The sequence below is a fragment of the Pezoporus wallicus genome, unplaced genomic scaffold (assembly GCF_028554395.1).
Source record: "Pezoporus wallicus isolate ANWC-B61680 ecotype Strahan unplaced genomic scaffold, APGP_CSIRO_Pwel_v1 contig_5485, whole genome shotgun sequence".
Lineage (NCBI taxonomy): Eukaryota > Metazoa > Chordata > Aves > Psittaciformes > Psittacidae > Pezoporus > Pezoporus wallicus.
The window spans coordinates 3908853-3927078 of NW_026641550.1; the positions used below are offsets into that span (position 1 = coordinate 3908853).

Sequence of the window (18226 nt, forward strand, 5' to 3'; positions counted from 1 at the left end):
GGCATCATCCAAATGCTCCTTCAACACTTATCAGCACAGAGCATCAATCACTGCTTTAGGAAGCCTATTTCGGGGTTTAAGCACCCTCTCGGGTAAAGAAATGCTTCCTCATGTCAAAGCCAAACCTCCCCTGAGGGATGCAGCTTTGAGCTGTTCTGCCACATCCTGGCACTGGATCCCAGAGAGAAGAGGTCAGCACCTCCTCTCCACTTCCCCTCTCCTGGAAGCCAGAGAGAGCAATGAGAAAAAAGCTAAACACCAATAATGTAATGCAATTGCCACTGCATTTCTCCTGAAAAATTAAAAATAAATGCAAAAGAACCTTTTATGTAACAAGACATGATGAAGAAAACTGAAACAATACTTGACTGTACCAAAAGCATGATAGGAAATTTCTTTCTGAGCCAACAGGAAAGTTTACTAACTTCTAATTTTCTCACTCAAATAAAGCTTGAAAATATTTACAGTACTGTAATTTTCTACTGAAAAGACATCTTTTTGTCTCTTTAAATATCGCTTTGCTGTATTTATTATATCGGTTACGTGTGTTTATGCAGCAGTTTTTATATACTCAAAGACGTAGCTCCTAATCACTACTGATGGAATGTAATTATATCTTTTTCTTTCAGGATCATTAGAAAAGATTACATAGGGCAATGAAAAACTAATTCATTATACTATCCCATGTAACACTAAGAAATGCCAGCCTGGTACCAAAATATTTATCTTGGCCTAAGTATTCTGTGCATTAGCAAAGTCAGCAGGAAAAACTTAAAATGCTCATAAAACACAGAAGACAATACAGAAAGAATTTTAATAAACTTAACTACAACAACAAAAACATCATTCTTTAGCTACTGCCAAAAAGCGCAGAAAGACTAAGATAAGCTGTTTATCAAAGTGTCTCAAATACAGCAGCCCAATTCCCTGGAATGCAACTTCAAATTATACTTCAGGAACAAATTAGAATATAGCCTACTGTTCCTAGAAGTCAGTAAAAAGAGAAGAGGTTTATCTTAGAAAAACACTCTAACCATTCTCCTCTTTCCCCCTGAAATAAAGACAACAAAGAAGCACTATGCATAGCAAAGTTGGGTATAAACAGAGGTTACCTGTGATCTCGAACACTCTGCTCTCCCTAAAAATTCAATTGTAAAAAATTTGAAAAATGGTATGGAGTTTGGGTTTTGTTTTTTTAAGGGTAAAGACTGTTTGTTAGCAAAGATTTCTGTATAAAACTTTCCTGTCATGTATGTTATAATCTATGCATCAGAAAAATTTGATTTTATAAATCAGAAAAAGCATTTTTGAAAAGAAGATTCAAGCATTACATTATACAATGCTTTTTCTATAAAACTTTGTTGTTGAATCCAATATATCCCTGTCAAAAATTCGTAATTTTTTAGAATCTGTCTATTCCACTAGAAAAGCATTCCATAGACAGTTTAGGACTAATTGTAACAGCATGGACTTCATATTCTTACAACGTCAATCTTGCTGGTAAAAGAGAGCAGGTAGAAGGCAAATATATGCTACACCTGCAGCATAATTTTTTATCAGGTATTTATTATGGGGTATTTTGTTTCTCAGGTTTTCATGCAGTTACATGTAGTGTGAAGTATGGGACAACACAAGAAACAGCACTGAAGTTTCAATGTATTTTGATTACATTCACCTTACATGAAAACCGTGTTTGGCATTTGCAACCCATTTTGAGGGTGTTTAAAGCATACTAACATTTGCTTCTTCACTCTCAAGCTTTCTTCAGCATAGCTAAAAACACCACCAAAAAAAAAAAAAAGAAAGAAAAAAAGAAGATCTTGCCCGCATTTACCGATTTACCGGTAAAACCTGCCTCTATCTTTGCTTCTTTTTTGCTATAAAGGACACAGCATGGAAAAGTGCCTTGAGCTTAACGTTCTTAATTGCATATGCAACTTTTGTTATGCTGCCTCGGGCAACGACTGGTAAATACTACTAAAAACTTTGCTTTTCTAAAGCTGTTTTTGCTGAACAGAAACATACACTTGTTAAAGTTTAGCTTACAGCTTTTGCGAACAAGCACCATGTCTGGATTGAAATCATCAAACTTTCAAAAGGAAAGAATTTTTTAAATTTAAAAATGGTGAAGTATTTCACATGGAATGAAAGTGAAACGTTTCACTGTAAACATTTTACATAGTAAACCATTCCCTTCAAAAAGAAAAAAGAAATAACATCACCTGACTCAAATGCTATGTTTGGTTTTGAGTTGACCTGTATTTTTAAAGCCAGTGGGTACTCTGAAAACTAAACAAAACATTCAAGTTGATCTAAATATTTAACTCGATCCAAAATGAAACAGTTTTATTCCGAGAACAACCAAGCAACAAGGAAACATATTTCAGTTCTATACAAAGCAGATTTCCCAATCTTTCCAAAAGGCAAATGAATTTTAAAAACCACAACAAAACAACAATTCCAAAAGGCATGTCCCTCTAATCCAAATAATTGATCAGTTGTCTGCCACTAGCATGATACAGTTTAGTTTTATTTGGTATTTAACAATTTGCATATAGTGACAAGGTTTTCTTTCCCTTTCTTTCTGCCACAAAGCGGACCACCATCTATCCTTACAACAGTCCGAGTCTGACTGTGTGGTTGACCTATACAGCATAGTCCCAATTTCAGGGAGTTCCCATGTATTTTTAAGTATAACTGCAACACAAATTAACTGACAGCCACAAAATCAACATCAAGTATCAGTTTGCACAAGTCAAGACTTGAGTGTATATGAACAAAGGAAACTCAGTTCCCAAGCATCAATGGGTAGCACCAGTGCATTTTTTGTGCATTGAATTCATTATCCAACAGGTTTCTCGACAAAGTCTCTTCATCACATGGCTAGTATGGAACAGGAGAGAGCTTTCTTTCAGCACTGTTGCAGAAATTGCTGAGTAAAACTTAGGACAAATCAGCCTGAGAAAATGCTTGACTTCTAATAGTGCTGCTATGCTACAGAAGAAAAACAACAGTGTGGGTCTAATAAATACATACTCTTATTAGTCAGAACACTGACACTAGGAGGGTAAAAATATCAGTGAGCAAGGAACTAAGACTAGTTAAGAAAGCTTTCCTGAGACATGCTGGAGATCATTAACAACGACTGTGTTGAAAAAACTAAGACCGCCTTTTCACTCTGTGCCCAGGCTACAAGTAATTGTCTATCTCGCATCAAGGCATGACCTCCATATTCAACAACTGCTCTCTAAAGTCTTGGAAAGACACTGAGGACACAGCCCCAGTCTCCATCTGGGTGACTGGGCACCCAATACCTCTCAGCATGTTTAAAGACCAAATCCACTACTGAGAAGATGTAGCCTAAGCATCCCAATTTGGTACTGTTTCTGACAGTTAATGGGAAACTGAAAACACTGCTGATACTTAATACTTGTCCTTTCATGAATGGCAGGTGCTCTGAAAAAATACAGACAGCTTACTGGGAATTGTGCAGGAAGAAAAACAGTTACCAATTAATAAAGCTGTGTCTTGACAGCACCTCATCAGAACTACTAAAACCAAAGATCCTTAGCAAAGCTCACAGAGATATGAAAAGCTCTGGAAACCAGTCATATTATGTAATTTCAACCCTGCTTAAAAATCTGTTTACAGTAATACTTGTAGAGAGAGGAATACTTAGTCCCCTTTAACCTCTCAACACTTCCATATTTACAAGATTAGGGATAATTATAAAGATGTATAATGGAAGTTGAGACTCAGAGTCTTCATTTAGATGGCTCCCCTGCTTTGCAATGCGACATTTTGTCCATGACTGCCTAAACAGAAGTGTTATTCAGAATTCAATACCATGAACACCAGCGAACCATCATGCAAATAATGGAATAAATATAAATTATATTTTGTCACTGCAATTACTCATCCAGAAGCACTTGCTCCACATAGCTTTGAGGATACAAGAACAATGTTTCCCAAAAGGACATGACTTTCATTTGAGCTCCCTGGCTGCTACCATAAAATAAGCTAATATAGTAGTAATTATAACAGTGTATATTTTAATAGCAGTATATTCCCTGCCATCTGCAACAGGCATGCAATGTTAAAGAAATAAAATTTTGCACTGGTACATCCAGAAGACATTAATTCTAAACTGGAATGAAGTAACAGCCAGCTCCATAAAACTACTTCTATCTTTAACTTAGTTTCCAGATCAGAAAAAAAAAAGTTTGCAATATGAAGTACTACCTTTGCCCAGAAAACCTGTCACAGTATGCAGGGTTTACAAATCACCAGGTAGCGTTATCAGCTACGTATCTTTTATGGTCATCAAAATCATGTTTAAGAAAAAAAAAAAAAAAATCTTTTCTGAAGTCTTGCAGTTTAGCGACAGCTGTCCCAGGACAACACTGCACACAACATTCAAAGCTCAGGCTTGTTTTACTTTTGTGTCTCCTTGGAATACTGTTCACCAATGGCAGCTACCCCAGCCTTCCACTTCATATACTAAGCAAAAACACATTGTTATACAGAAAGTAGCTTTGGGAAGGAAAGAAAGAGCTCTCTCATAACTGCAAATGCAATTCCCTAAAATACAGCACTCAACATGATACAACATGTTGAAAAAAGCATACTACTAAATTGATGACACAAAGAAAGTGCTGTACTATCAGCTGCAGAAAGCCTCTTAGAATAAACAACCTCACAGCAGACATTTGCTCTGTACTCAAAGACCACTTTACTATATTTTGCAATACTTTTACTACCTGTCTTACAGAAGTCTGCCACATAATGTGATTTGACAAGGCTGGTCACATAAAAAATTATATAACTAGTTACCACAAGTAGAAATTTACAGAAAAAGCATCAAAATTTAAACCAGCAAAAACCTCATTAGTCCACTTTCAACTTCAGATAGATTTTTTTTGAAGAAGAAGAAATTTAGTGTATTACTAAAGTTGATGTCAGTGGTAATTTCAAAACTACTACAGAGATTAGGCTGGAGACATAACCCGTGAGAAGTTTGCAAACAATTCAGTAGACCTTAACACTTAGTCCAATACATTATGAATGTATGAAGCATGTAATAGAAATCTGCAACACACTTAGGTTTTGTGTACATTATATTGGAGACATTAAAATTCAAAAAGAAAAAAAAAAACCTGTTTCAGAGGCTGGAAAAGTACAAGATACAGGCTTGTATCTGTTCAGTCATGATGATTTCAGACATCTCTTTTTAATCAGTTGATTTAAATCAAGTTGATGCTTATACAAACAATCTGAACACACATGTAAATTATTACAGCTTTGTCATCTGTTGTCATCTAGTTACCACTCTCAGCAGACTACTGCATTTTGTTTTTAAAAAGCTAAATTTTTTAAACTAAACTTTAAAACCCAAAAGATGAATGTTTGGACCCTAAAATACACTGCAGCAAATACCTACTTATCCACAGAATGTATGCAAAACTCAAAAAGCAGCAGCTAAATGAAGCCATAAAGCAAAATTTTGACTGAAAAGCCTAAGAGTTTCAAAAAATCTTCAGAAGCCATCTTGCAGACAAGAGTCAAAGAGTGATGGCTGCCAGGCACCACCATACAGCTGCTGTGACACAGGTATCTTATTATGATGTACCACGTTCTTAGCAGTTCAAGACTGGTCCACTGACTACTTGAAATGGCTGGCAGCCAAGTAACGCAGTATATACTACAGCTTGGAAACACTTTCTACACAGAGACAACCTACCCAGAGACGGCAGTACAGAAGTGACTGAAAAAAAGTTGGAGTATTTGATCAGAACACTAAAGCCTGCGCTGGCAACATACAGCTGCTAGAAATACCATTTCTAGATGTCAGCCGCAATCTTATCAAACTATGATCACTTGAATAAAGCATTTTAGAGAGCTTTTTTGCGCTGTGAATTAAGGACCTGTAACAAGACGTCCTTAAATGCAGCTCTTCTGATTCATTTTCAGTGTGTTGCAACAATTGAAACATTCCACCTTTGGGGCCTATCGCTGTGTACTCTAAGAAAATATTCACACAAAACACTGAAAATGGTATCAGTCTCTCTTTTCTTACATGACTTGATCATGCACTCATACAATATCATCACATAACTGTTCTGCTGCAGTTCTTCTAAGACACCTGAGTTCTTCCAAGACTAATTCCAAAGTAAAAAAACTTTTCATCACACATCTGTACCTCTTTGTATTTTTCACTAGAGCTTTAGCAACATGTCTTGCGAGAAAATAGAAGTGATTGTTGAAGAGACTGCGGGTCAATAACTTAGCAAGAACTCTAATAATGACTTGGAATTGCTTATATCTTTCACTGGATTGATGAAGTTTCTGCAGTCCAGCTGCAGCAGGCTGGCAGTAATAAATCCTCCATGTATTTTGTGCCTCAACACGTGAAAGCTGGAGGCAAACCCTGTCATTTTACAACTCAGTACTCGCTTCTTTCGTTACGTCCTTGAACAGAGGTACTAGTGTAAGGCCAAACAAGAATAGAACTCCCTGGAGATGCCTGCTGTGAGACACGTCATAGCATTTCTTCAAGAAATTTCAAAACAATAGCTTAAGGGCAAGTTTTTCCATTAGAAATCAAGTTATTTTGAAAGAGTCAATATTTATAATAAAGGCCACAGTACAACAGATGAATTGAATTATTGAATTTTCAATCCAAATGTACAACACTTGAAGTTCAAAATACTTTCCAAAATTTCACATTTCTTGTCTGCAAAGACAAACAAAACTCAAGTTTTCTTTCTTGTTATATCAAGCAAACACATCTTTATGTTGATGTGGACTATATGTATGTAAATACAGCTGTAATAGGACAGACAAGTCTGATTTTTTTTCTCATACATGCAATACATCTAAATAAAGTTTAAATACTTAACCTAAGACAGACCATAATCCTGACTCTCTTGCCCATACCTTCGCTTCATCACAGTCCTTTGCTGAATTGCTCAGTTTCTTCAGAACATTTCAAGAGGTATACAGTGGTATCAGAATAACACTATTCTTGTGCTGCTGGTAATATAAAAGTACTTCAGAGTTACACCTGGATGAAAGAAAAGAATGTAGTATTTCTTTTCTACCTACATCTCTTGTTATAACCAGGCACTTAACCTGTATCTAATAACTATTGCATAACAACAACCATAACCATCAAATGACAGATTTTTTTTTGGCACAGTAACTAGTTATCAATTTCAAAATCACCTGTCTTGTACTACTGAAAACTTCTAGCTTCTGAAACATTTTTTCCTGAATTGCTTCTCCACCTAAATAATATTTATACATCTTCCATTTCAGTTCCTGACCATTTCAGAATATGCATGCAGGTTTTAGAAACCTGCCCTTTTAAAACAAGAAATTTGAGACATGACAGCATTCTTGTCTATCATAACAGGACAATTCAATTCACAGCAACAACAGCATTAACTGTACAAACCTAAGTAACAGGAGAAATTTTGTGGCAATAACAGATAAGCTACATGGAAGAAGAGGGAGGAGCTTGGCTTTTCAGAAATGCAAAAGAAAAAGGCATTTACAGCCTTAAGTAAGAGCTTTGTGTGTGGACAGCACAGAACTTGGAACTTGTAAACACATGGACCTGGATTAGAAAAAGGACTCTTCTTTTCATATTACTGATAGGAACAGACAGAAATTCATCTCTGACCTAAATTAGGCTCATTAAAGATCCCTAAATGAGGATGGATTTAAAACCACAGTGAATCATTGGAGACCTACTTCTTACTAGAACAGTTGCAACACTCAGAGCTTTAAGTGAAACCCAACGCATTTACTGTTCATACATGCACAGAGGCTGTGAAATCACATCATATTTATTGCTCTACTTTTAATTCAAAGTATTTGATACAAAGATGTAAAGAGATGACACAGCTGAAATGCCTCAGTATTTTGTTAAATATGCATTTATCTTTCACACATGTCATACAAATACAAAAAAAACCCCTATACCCATGCCTTCATAGAGATTGCATCACAAATTAATATTAGCATTATTTGAAAATCAGTATTTTTTGAAACACCATCAGAATGTACATACAAAGAACAACAATTAAGGCACAAGAAAGCTATCATAATTATCAGACATACAAGAGGTTTAGGTAGATACTGGCACAGAATAGTGTACTGCAGGAAAAACTTCTGATATTTTATTGTATCTATGTGACATTATCCTATTGAGCTTAAAAGCTAATGAGCTTTGTATGGCTCTCAGAAACATTCCAGAGCTCCAGGACATCCACTGCCAGAAAAAAGAGTGTATCGTTAAACAGGGTTTGCAAGAATGCTAGTTCATGAAACTTACTTCTATTCTTGAGTAAAAAAGAAGTGTTCTCCTTTAAGAAACCAGAGATACAGTAAGTGACCGAATACTAACATTTGCCCATCATCACAAAAAAAAAAAAAAAAAAAAAATGCATAGAACTTCATTTGAGCCTAAAATCAAAATTAAACACTCCTTATGGCAGCACTACAGTCTGTAAACGGGAGTGCACAACATAACATAAGCGTGGCTTTTTACTGCAAAGGCCCCACCAGACACAGTTACAACTATTAAGAATATGGCCATACATATATTTCCATATTGTATCACAATCATTATGTGTGAAAATAAGACCTGGTACAATTCAGAGGCTGACTTTTATCGCAGCGATAAAATCCTTACCTTGAAAAGACTGCTTTGCTCTGTTCACTAGTTCTTCAACTGGGTAACTTGCTAGATCTCCTCTGGCATGCTTAGTTTTGCAGTAGGTACATGCATTGAGACACCTGTTTAGAAAACAAAAATTCTCCGTTTCCAGCCGAGAAAGCCCTTATTTGCACAGATATATTTATTAAGTACATCTGGAAAAATGAGCTTTTCTATCGATGACCAGAAAATAGTAATATTCTATTTTAAAATCAATAAAGTAACTCAAAACGTCTTCCCCCTTGTCTTAAAGTATCTTTCACATCTGTATAAAAGGCTGAAAAAAAAAAATACGTGGAAACAACATACAAAATCCAAAAGTGAGAATTTACATACTTTTAGAAAGCTATAATAGGGTTAATAATTGTTCATTGCTGAAGATGGATCTCAGGGCTCTAAATAAAACAAAAAATATTCAACCTGACCAAGGAAATAAAAAGTCCTGAAAGACTAAACCCAGATTTTTAAAATTGTGTGGGGTTTTTTGAAAGCATACTTGAGTTATTTTTTGCTTCTTTTATTTGGCTCATAGAAACAAAATAAATAACATAATGAAAACCAACTAGAAAGTCACCAGCTACAAGATTTGTGTTTTCTACTTGGATATATCTTGCCTTCTATTATGATGCCTGGCAACTCCAGGTAATTACCCTGCAAACTGTAAAGTTCTTCCTTCACAAAGACTCCCCTCACAAGTTAGTTATACCTTGTTTGCACAAGCAGTGCCCTTCTGCTCCTGCACATCACCTTAGCACTGAGACCTTCTCTAGCAACACAACCTCTCTTTTCGCCAGAAGACACCTAGAGAGTTTGTGGATTCTCTCTGCTAGACTGGATGTGCATTATTTCTCCTGCTTATCAGACCCAGACATCAGATTTCAGCACCCATTTTAGATCAGAAAACTAAAAGGCAGCTTAACTGCAAAAATGAGACTGCTAGAAGAACTAGAAAGAAGTTGTCATTCAGTAAAATATACAATCATCTACTAAAAAAAGCAACATAAATTTGAACCTTTAAAAACTCCTCCAAATAAACGATTCATTCCCACCCAAAATAAACATATTCATCAGATGTGACATCATATTTATGTATCTTACCTTTCTTCTGCTAATCAGAAGCCATTCATTTTTCAAGATCTAAAGCACATTTAAAAGAGCAACATTTGAAATCAAGAGAGTATAAGCAGATAACTGGTTGATACTTTCTCTGTGTAACCTATTTAGCAAACTAAAATGTCTTCCATTAGGTTGCTGACATTCTAAAGCATGTCACAAAGGGCTTTTCCTCATACTCATTTCTGTTGCTGCTTCCCATCCATGACTCTTCCAATCTTGTTCAGTTCTTCTAGGGTTGCAAAGCAGGTCTCTGTCTTTTATAATTTTTTCTTTTCTTTCTTTCCTTATTTTGTTTTGCTTGGTTTTAAAGTACAACTCTCCATTCAACCCAACACTTCATTTGGAAGCAGGCTCCCAGCCACTCCTTCCCCTCTAGATTGTTTACTAAGCTAAACTAGCTTTCTTTCACAGAGCTAAACAAAAACAGCATTATGATCCGTGATGGATGGTGTCATGTTTTAAAGACCAATAGTAAACTTGCCTTTAGTAAGAGCCAGATTCCCTCCCCTTCAGCAGGACAGGGTCAGCAAACAGGTAGAAGGGGAACAAGGGAGCTCACAGGTCTAGACAGAGTTGGGGAGATCATGTACCAATTATTGCCGTGGGCAAACCAGACTCATGTTAGGGAAAACTCACTGATCGCCAACCAAAATTTAAAAAACCTAACTACAAATTCAGATAAGTGGGAGACAGAGACCAATATTTAACCAAAGCCGTTTCCCCGCTTTCATCCAGGCTTAGCTTCACTCTTTCGTCTCACACTCCTCTACACACATCTAAGCCGTAGCCATACCCAGCATGGGGCAGCCCCAGACTCTCCTCTCAGAGTCCCCAGTGACCCACACACAGGTCTGCAAAGCGTTAAAAGAAAATGTTGGGATGGCAAAACACTGCAGGCAAACTCCAATCCCTTCACAAGGGCTTGTCACGGGCAGTCCAGCCAAAGCCCATGTTATAGTTACCAGCCAGCTCATAAGATCACTAATGTAAGGCGCTGGTTACTGCACCACAGTTGCTGAGGGACTGAGAACGAACGCTGAAAGCTGGCATTTTCATCAGTGGTGCAGATGGAAATCCTCTAGCATTTAGATACCTATGTTCATAAGGAGAGAATGAAGAAAAATAAGTACTAATAAGTACATACACAGCCTGACCCACAGGTATTTTCCCCTCAGTATATTTTGATCTGCATTTGGGTACTTGTATTTGAAAAACTCTACAGCAAGAGTACTAAGAACTAAGCAACCGCACTAAATGCTGATATTATTAATCTCCAAACCTTGAGGATAAGCTGCATATCTTAAATCAATGTTCCTTTCTTACAAGACCTAGCTTCTAGTAAAATAGTTTCTCCTGCATCTTCAGTTGCTTCTTGGAAAATTAAATCCTGAGCTACATGAAAAAACATGTTAACAGCAGTTTTTCTCTGGTACTGCAATAAGCTTGTTCACAAAGAGATAATGGAAACATGCAACAAGAAGCATGAGAACAGAGGGGGAAGTTATTGTCCATATATTCACAGTATTATGAGTGGATGGTTCTAAGAGCTTTATTACTACAGTCTTTAAGTTCAGCTTCAGAGGGTTGTTGATTTATTTTGGGGTATGAGCTGAAAGTTGGGATTAGGATACAGACTCCTTTTTCTCTCTCGTTTTATGGCCCCAATTAACTTATTCCTACTATAGAATAAAAATACTGCAGAATACCAAAGTAATTTAGTTGTTGGTTGGGTTTTCTTCGTGGTATTTAAAGAGATTACATAACACAAACATATGAGTCAGACTTCGATATAACATAGAAAAGGATCAGTTTTAGAAAGCAAACCAAAAGAGACAAAACTTTTAAATCCAATCTGTAAATTCCATATTTGTTAATTCCAACTTGGGGAAAAGAATATTTTGGGCTACAACTGACTCATAAAACGATAAAGTTTTTGTAAAAAATGCTGAACTAACCACTTTTCTCAGATTTGAGAATTATCTATTCTTGAAAACATAAATGTAAGTCAAACCATAAGGATAAAGTATCTGTAGCAGTTTTTTCCCTAGTAAGACAGCCTCTAATCCAAGTTTCCAGCATAATTATTCATATGTCCATGCTAACATGCTCTCAGACCACAGGCAATCAAGGGGAAAAAGGCTATTGGGAACTCTGAGAATCTGAACATTGCCTCTTACCAAGTGGCATTTCACCAGCAAATGGATCATCTAAAATGAGGCTGGTAGGTAAAGCTCTCCTTAAAAAACAGCCTTTATCACAGCTAATACTCAAATATATATGGGACTAAAAAGCCAACATGCTAATAGCTATGAAGGAGTATTTGCTTTGTGTTAAACTGGAAACCTTCTTCAAGTATTTAAAGTTAGTTTGTAAGTGTTAGATTGTATTAATACGGGTCAAAGGTTTTTTGCACAGAAAAAATACAGACGTTTAAAGAAACAATTATTAATGGGTTTTGTGACTGTAATTACTAACATGCTTTGAATAAATTTTGTAGTGATTCCAGAAGAAAACCCACTAACTCCTGGTCTTCCAACATACTGAACTGATTAAGGTACTTTGAATTATTAACCTTTTGCTTTTATTAACCTCTAATCAGGTATGTGCTCAATAACAGAGCTATTTCACAGCAGGGTAAAACATTATCCACAGATTAATCACTACCATGTGGCTAATTAAAAACTTTTTGAACATGTTACTAAACTGAACGTCATCAATATTTTGGTCAAGTGCCTGATATTCTGTTGTAGACATAGGAAACGGTGGTCTTAGCATTGTTTAGCTAGTATGTGATCGTGTTGTGCATTAGATTAAGCAGACTCTTCATTTTAAAAACAGTAATATTCCTCATAGAACACACAGTTAACATGAAAGGCTACTCCTTACAGATGGAACTAATTATGAGTAAGAATACTTATGACACAGCAGACAAATAAAGACTTTCCTTCAGTGGGACTAATCAGAAGATTTCAGCAGCAGATGAGAATGAGAGTGCAGGCATGAGAAGCAATCCTGGTTCCTCTTAACAGGACCTGTGCCACTAAGTTTAGTGAAGACAGACAGGATTCCACCCTCAGATATGAAAAGTCTAAAATATCTTTCATTCAAGGATCAGAACACCGCTCAATTACAGCAATGATGCGCCATTAGTGTGCTAGTCATCCACATTTAATGTGACTGACCAAGAGCAGACATCTGTGAGCAAGATGCGAGAGTGGAAGAGCTGCAACAGTGTCATATGACAGAAGATCCCTGCTGCTCTGCAGGTGGTTCATTCTGGGGAAGGGAGGTGGGACTGTCTCCTTAATTTCCAGAATAATCCAGTAAATTCTTGCTTGGCATTAATCTAACGAGCTAGCAACAAAATAAAAACCAACCAACCACACAGACACAAAACCCAGCCACACACAAAAAAAACCTCAACCAAACAAAACAACAGCAAATAAACCCAACCAAAACCCAGTCCTAAGGTGGTTTTCTCTGAAATTAGAAATTTGCAGAAACAAGCCATCATTAATCACGATTCAGACTAAACACTAGTATCTGCTCTCATGAAATCTTACTAGTTATACAAATTAAAGATTTTATGAAGTTTGCCTTATTCAAAACAAAATAAACCAAACAAAATCAAACTGAATTCTGCCAATAATGCAGTGCTCCTAACATCACTGTAACATCACATCAGTACAAATATAGAAAGATTGCTCAGTCACCTACACTCATCTCTCTGCACCTACCACCTGACTTCCTTAGAGGGCCTCAATAATTCCAGCCCAAGAATATTTTGTATTAGTAAACTGCAGTTTTTCTGAAAGGGGAGTATGATTTGCTTGTTTCAAAATACAGTTTACAGAAGAGATGTAGGCTTTTGTAGGATACTTTTTATCAAAACCGCTTGATAAAAACGCTCTGTAGCATGCATAAAGAGAAAACTCCCACTGCAGGCTAGTCTGAGCAAAACAAACACCAGAAATATACACTCCCAGCAGATGAAAAGCAGATAGATACCAGCCACAACACACTAAACAAGAGCTAGAATTCTGCAGGTATTTTTCTCAGTAGGATACAAAGTTTCATAAACCTAACAACAGCATTTGTACTGTATTACAGTTAAATATCATACTACATTTATAAAGTTAAATACCACAAATATTTCTTAGCATTTTACCTCTCTATATATGCCACTTTGTACTTCAAAATTTTCTAAATTCTGGCAAACAACTACAATGGATAAGGAAAAAAAAAAAATGGTTTACAGAAAAAAAAAATCCATGCCTATTATGCCTCATTTGTTTTCAGGAAACTGTTCTTTTGCTTCAAGTTTCCACATTCTAGAATAAAGCTTTTCAGCCCACTATGACAGAGAAGAAAATTTCCCTCTAAAAATCTGGGACATGGGAGGTTGTTCTTACTTTTAAAAGATTCAGGATTTAAAATACTTTTGAAACAGTGGCAAGCTATTTCTCATCAAGGCTCATTAGTTTAAGTAGTCAAACCACATCATTACAGAAATACTGTTTCAAGTATCCCAGCTTGCTCACACTGAGCTTGGACAACAGCCATAGGGGCTATGCTACACATATGCACTCGATGTTACAGGACTTCTCTGAAATTACCTTTGTAGACAACTATTTTAGAAACTGCTTGGGGAAAAAAAAGAATTAAGAAAAAAAAAGCCTCTCTAAGAAGTTTTAGCAGAAGATAGGATGACCTTTCAAGAAACCCTACACAAGATTAGAGCAGTGATTGTCCCCCTGCACTGGTGAGGCAGCACCTCGAATCCTGTATTCAGTTTTGGGCCCCTAACCACAAGAAAGACATTGAGGTGCTGGAGCGTGTCCAAAGAGCAATGAACCTGGTGAAGGGTTGAGAGCACAAGTCTTATGAGGAGCAGATGAGGGAACTGGGGGTGTTTAGTCTGGAGAAAAGGAATACCAAGGGAGACCTTGTCACTCTCTACAACTACCTCAAAGGAGGTTGTAGCATGGTGAGTGTTGGTCTCTTCTCCCAAGTAACAAGCCATAGGAGAAGAGGAAAAGGCCTCAAGTTGCACAGAGGGAGGTTTAGGTTAGATTTCTTCACCGAAAGGGCTGTCAAGCATTGGAACAGACTGCTAGGGAAGTGGTTCAGTCACCATCCCTGGAGGTATTTAAAAGACATGTAGATGTGGCACTTAGGATCATGGTTTAGTGGTGGACTTGGCAGTGCTAGATTAACGGCTGGACTCCATCTTACAGGCCTTTCTATGTTTCTATAGTGTACAGGACTGCACACATTCTTCTCAAGGTAGGATGCAACTATGGTATGCTATTTTTAATTATGCATCCCAGGATCAGCAAAATGGGAACAAAGTACATTATAATTTTGTTCTTCTATAGACCTTTGAAGCCAGTGTTTTATTTGGTAACGTCTCACTAATTACTGATCAAAAGGAATTTGGAGAGAAGGCAGCTCAATAGCTCAATTAGTTTGATAAGCTACAATATGATTTAATTTTGTACTTTAAATATTTGCATTTGTGAAACTAAATTCCTATGGTCAAGTGCAGGTAATTCAAAGGTCACAGCTATGTAGTTATGTCATCATACATTCAACTTGCTCACTTTAAGGCAAACGATTTAACATCAGCAAAATCAAGTGCATCAATGGTACTTTTTAGTGTTTGTCTAAAGAATTCGTTGATTAATTATTCTGCCCACAAAGTTCTAGAACTGCTTGAATTACTTAATTCAGGCATTTGAAATTTGCATGACAAGGTAAAGTGTTCCATAGCTAAGCTGCATAGATCTGTGTTCCCCACCTTGACCCAAAACAGTGCATTGCTAGATGCTTACTGGAAACTGCAATGATATTCTCTCTGCAATTCAAACTAAAGCTCTGTGATTCACAGAGGCATGTTATTTTAGAGTCATTTCCAAATAGCTGCTTGGCTACACAGACCACAGTTTTGGGGACAGATCATGACAGTCATTAACATCAAGAAAGTGACTCAGCTGAAATAGCACAGGTAGATAAATCAGGTTATGTGGCTGCACAGAGCAGAAAATGCCACAACATTGTACCTGCGAGTAATCAATCCTTTCAGCACTTCATAAAAACAAATAAGATTTGGAAGATGATGACTCTGGGTGTCAGTGAAATAGCAGTAATGAAGGTGGCAGAAATAAAGAGTTATCACAGAAACACCTTAGATACAGAAGATACTTTCTTAGAAATCTGCTCACAGCTAATCCCAGAGACGCAGTGGAAGAACACCCCAACACCACTATTTCAGCATGCATAAGTAACTTATTCTCAGATCCCTCCTAATGAACAGTAGTGACTAGAAAATGACCTCTGAGGACAGGATTCTCAGAGGCTTGCTTTAAATTATAAAGTTTTAGAGAGCTGTGACTTGACAAATGCCTTAGTATTTAAAACATCAAATAGCATAATTTTATTTAAAGAATTCTACTGGGGACAGATGACTTAGCATAACTTATACAAAATGTGCTGCAAAACCTAATTGGGTTAGTAATGAACAATTTAATAAGTTTTAAAAAATTCAGCTTTCAAAGTTTTTTAACAAAATACTAAGGATTAAATTAAAACTCTGGCTTGTACCCGGCAGGGGAGAGACGACGAGCACATTTAAAGCTCTGTTTCAGGAATGAAGCATCTCAGCAGATCTCCATGAGTGGAAGGAGAAGAGTAAAGGAGGGGGTGTGTGTGGGTTAAGTGTCCTTCTATAAGAAATCCACTACATTTACCATGCACCTTCACAACATTAGCAGCTTCTGAATCACCCACTCAGAAAACACGGCTGAAAAGTAGACCACTGCCTGTGATAAGAGCTATTGTTTTTACTTCTGAATGACTTTTGGGACAGACCCTTTTAGAGTGGTGAAATCTCACAGGAAACATTAGGCTGCAGTTAATTCTGTAACATACAGCAGGTACCACACAGATTCTTGGGATAAAAGGTATTGTTTTTGTACTGGTCAAAACATCCGGGGAGGGGAAAAGGGAAGAGGGGGAAAAAAGGGGGGGGGAATGGGGAGTTACACTGCAGCAGCACTGAAACTATCAGATTTAAATTAGAATTTATCTGAGGCTGCCATCAGACCAGTTTCCAAAAGAGTATTTGTAAAATTCTGTGGGAAAGTGGATCTGAATTATCTGGGTAAAATAATGGCAGCAAGCACATAATAAAAACAAACCACCATTTATAATCTAGAAAGAATGCCTTCCCTATGATTGTGTCTACACAAACCTTTCAGCCCCAAAATGTCCTACTGGTTGTGGCAGCTGTAGAAATGTTAAAAGCTCCAACGTGGACAAGGATCGTGGCATTATCTACAAGCAATACTACAATACTACGCTGTTGCTCTTAAATGTCATCTCTATCTTGTAATAAACTGGTTAGTCTTGCTGGAAAAAAAAAAGCGTATGTGCAGCAGTAGAGAGACACATACATGCTTCAAATACATGCTCTTTCTTATGTGTTACTTTGTCAACTTGAAATGAAAGAAGAGCACACATTTCAACATAATTGCCCAATCCTAAATCTGTCTTGAGATTTTTCTGAGCAATTTAATGAACTGATTTACATGGTTATTCCTATAAGAATCCAATGACTGATTTCTTTTAAAAATGGAAATTTCAACCAGGGGCCTTATGTTTGCCTTTAAGAGTCTCCAAGGGGATTTTCAAGAGCAAATTAATCCCCTTTACACAGTTAAAGAGCTGAGTCAGTCAGATTATCTTCATGGACGCATCTTCCTTACTGCCAATGTAGCTCTTAAAGAAAATGCAAATTAATGTATTTACTTTTGAAAAACTAGGCAAACTAACACAGATTATTTTATTTTCATTATTGTATAGTGTTATTATTTAAATATATATTTTGAAGAATTTAAAGGCATAGCGATAGTGCCAGAAAACAGAAAACATTAGCCTTTCATTACTTAAATTAATGATCCTCTACTTCCCCATCTGCTTTGCTTCTCTAAAATTCTCCCCTTCCAATGATTCCCCAGCTCTTTTCTTCTGTTTCATTTTTTTCCGCTGCCATTTTCTCAACTTTTTCCTGTCATCTTGCATTCAGCGATCATTACGCTTGTAACTCTGCCGCAGTGCCCTCATGTCCCAGTGACTGGAATGGTCTGACTTTCTTCCAAGCTAGTTGGCCAGTGTCTGTATGCTTTGATTTCCTCTTTAACTACTCAAGTCTGCGGTGAGTCTGAAACTTTTCCAGTTCAACTTCTGCCAGCTCTGACAAAAAACATAACTCGTTAGCTTGCCTTTTTAATTTTTGTGCAGCACAAAGACAGACAAACAGTTTTTATCTGGTTAGACTTAAGTTGATAAAAATTCTTTTTTTTTTTTTTTTTTCCCCTTTTTGTCACC

General features: G+C 36.8%; 1 protein-coding gene across 2 annotated transcripts in view; it reads right to left on the bottom strand.

Moving 5' to 3' along the window:
* The window catches only part of CDKAL1 (CDK5 regulatory subunit associated protein 1 like 1), a 390007-nt gene that overhangs the window by 213389 nt on the left and 158392 nt on the right, over positions 1–18226 (bottom strand). For both annotated transcript variants that reach the window (XM_057424394.1, XM_057424393.1), the window contains exon 9: positions 8699–8802. In XM_057424394.1, coding sequence (XP_057280377.1) covers positions 8699–8802 — 104 coding nt within the window. The remainder of the gene's footprint in view (positions 1–8698; positions 8803–18226) is intronic.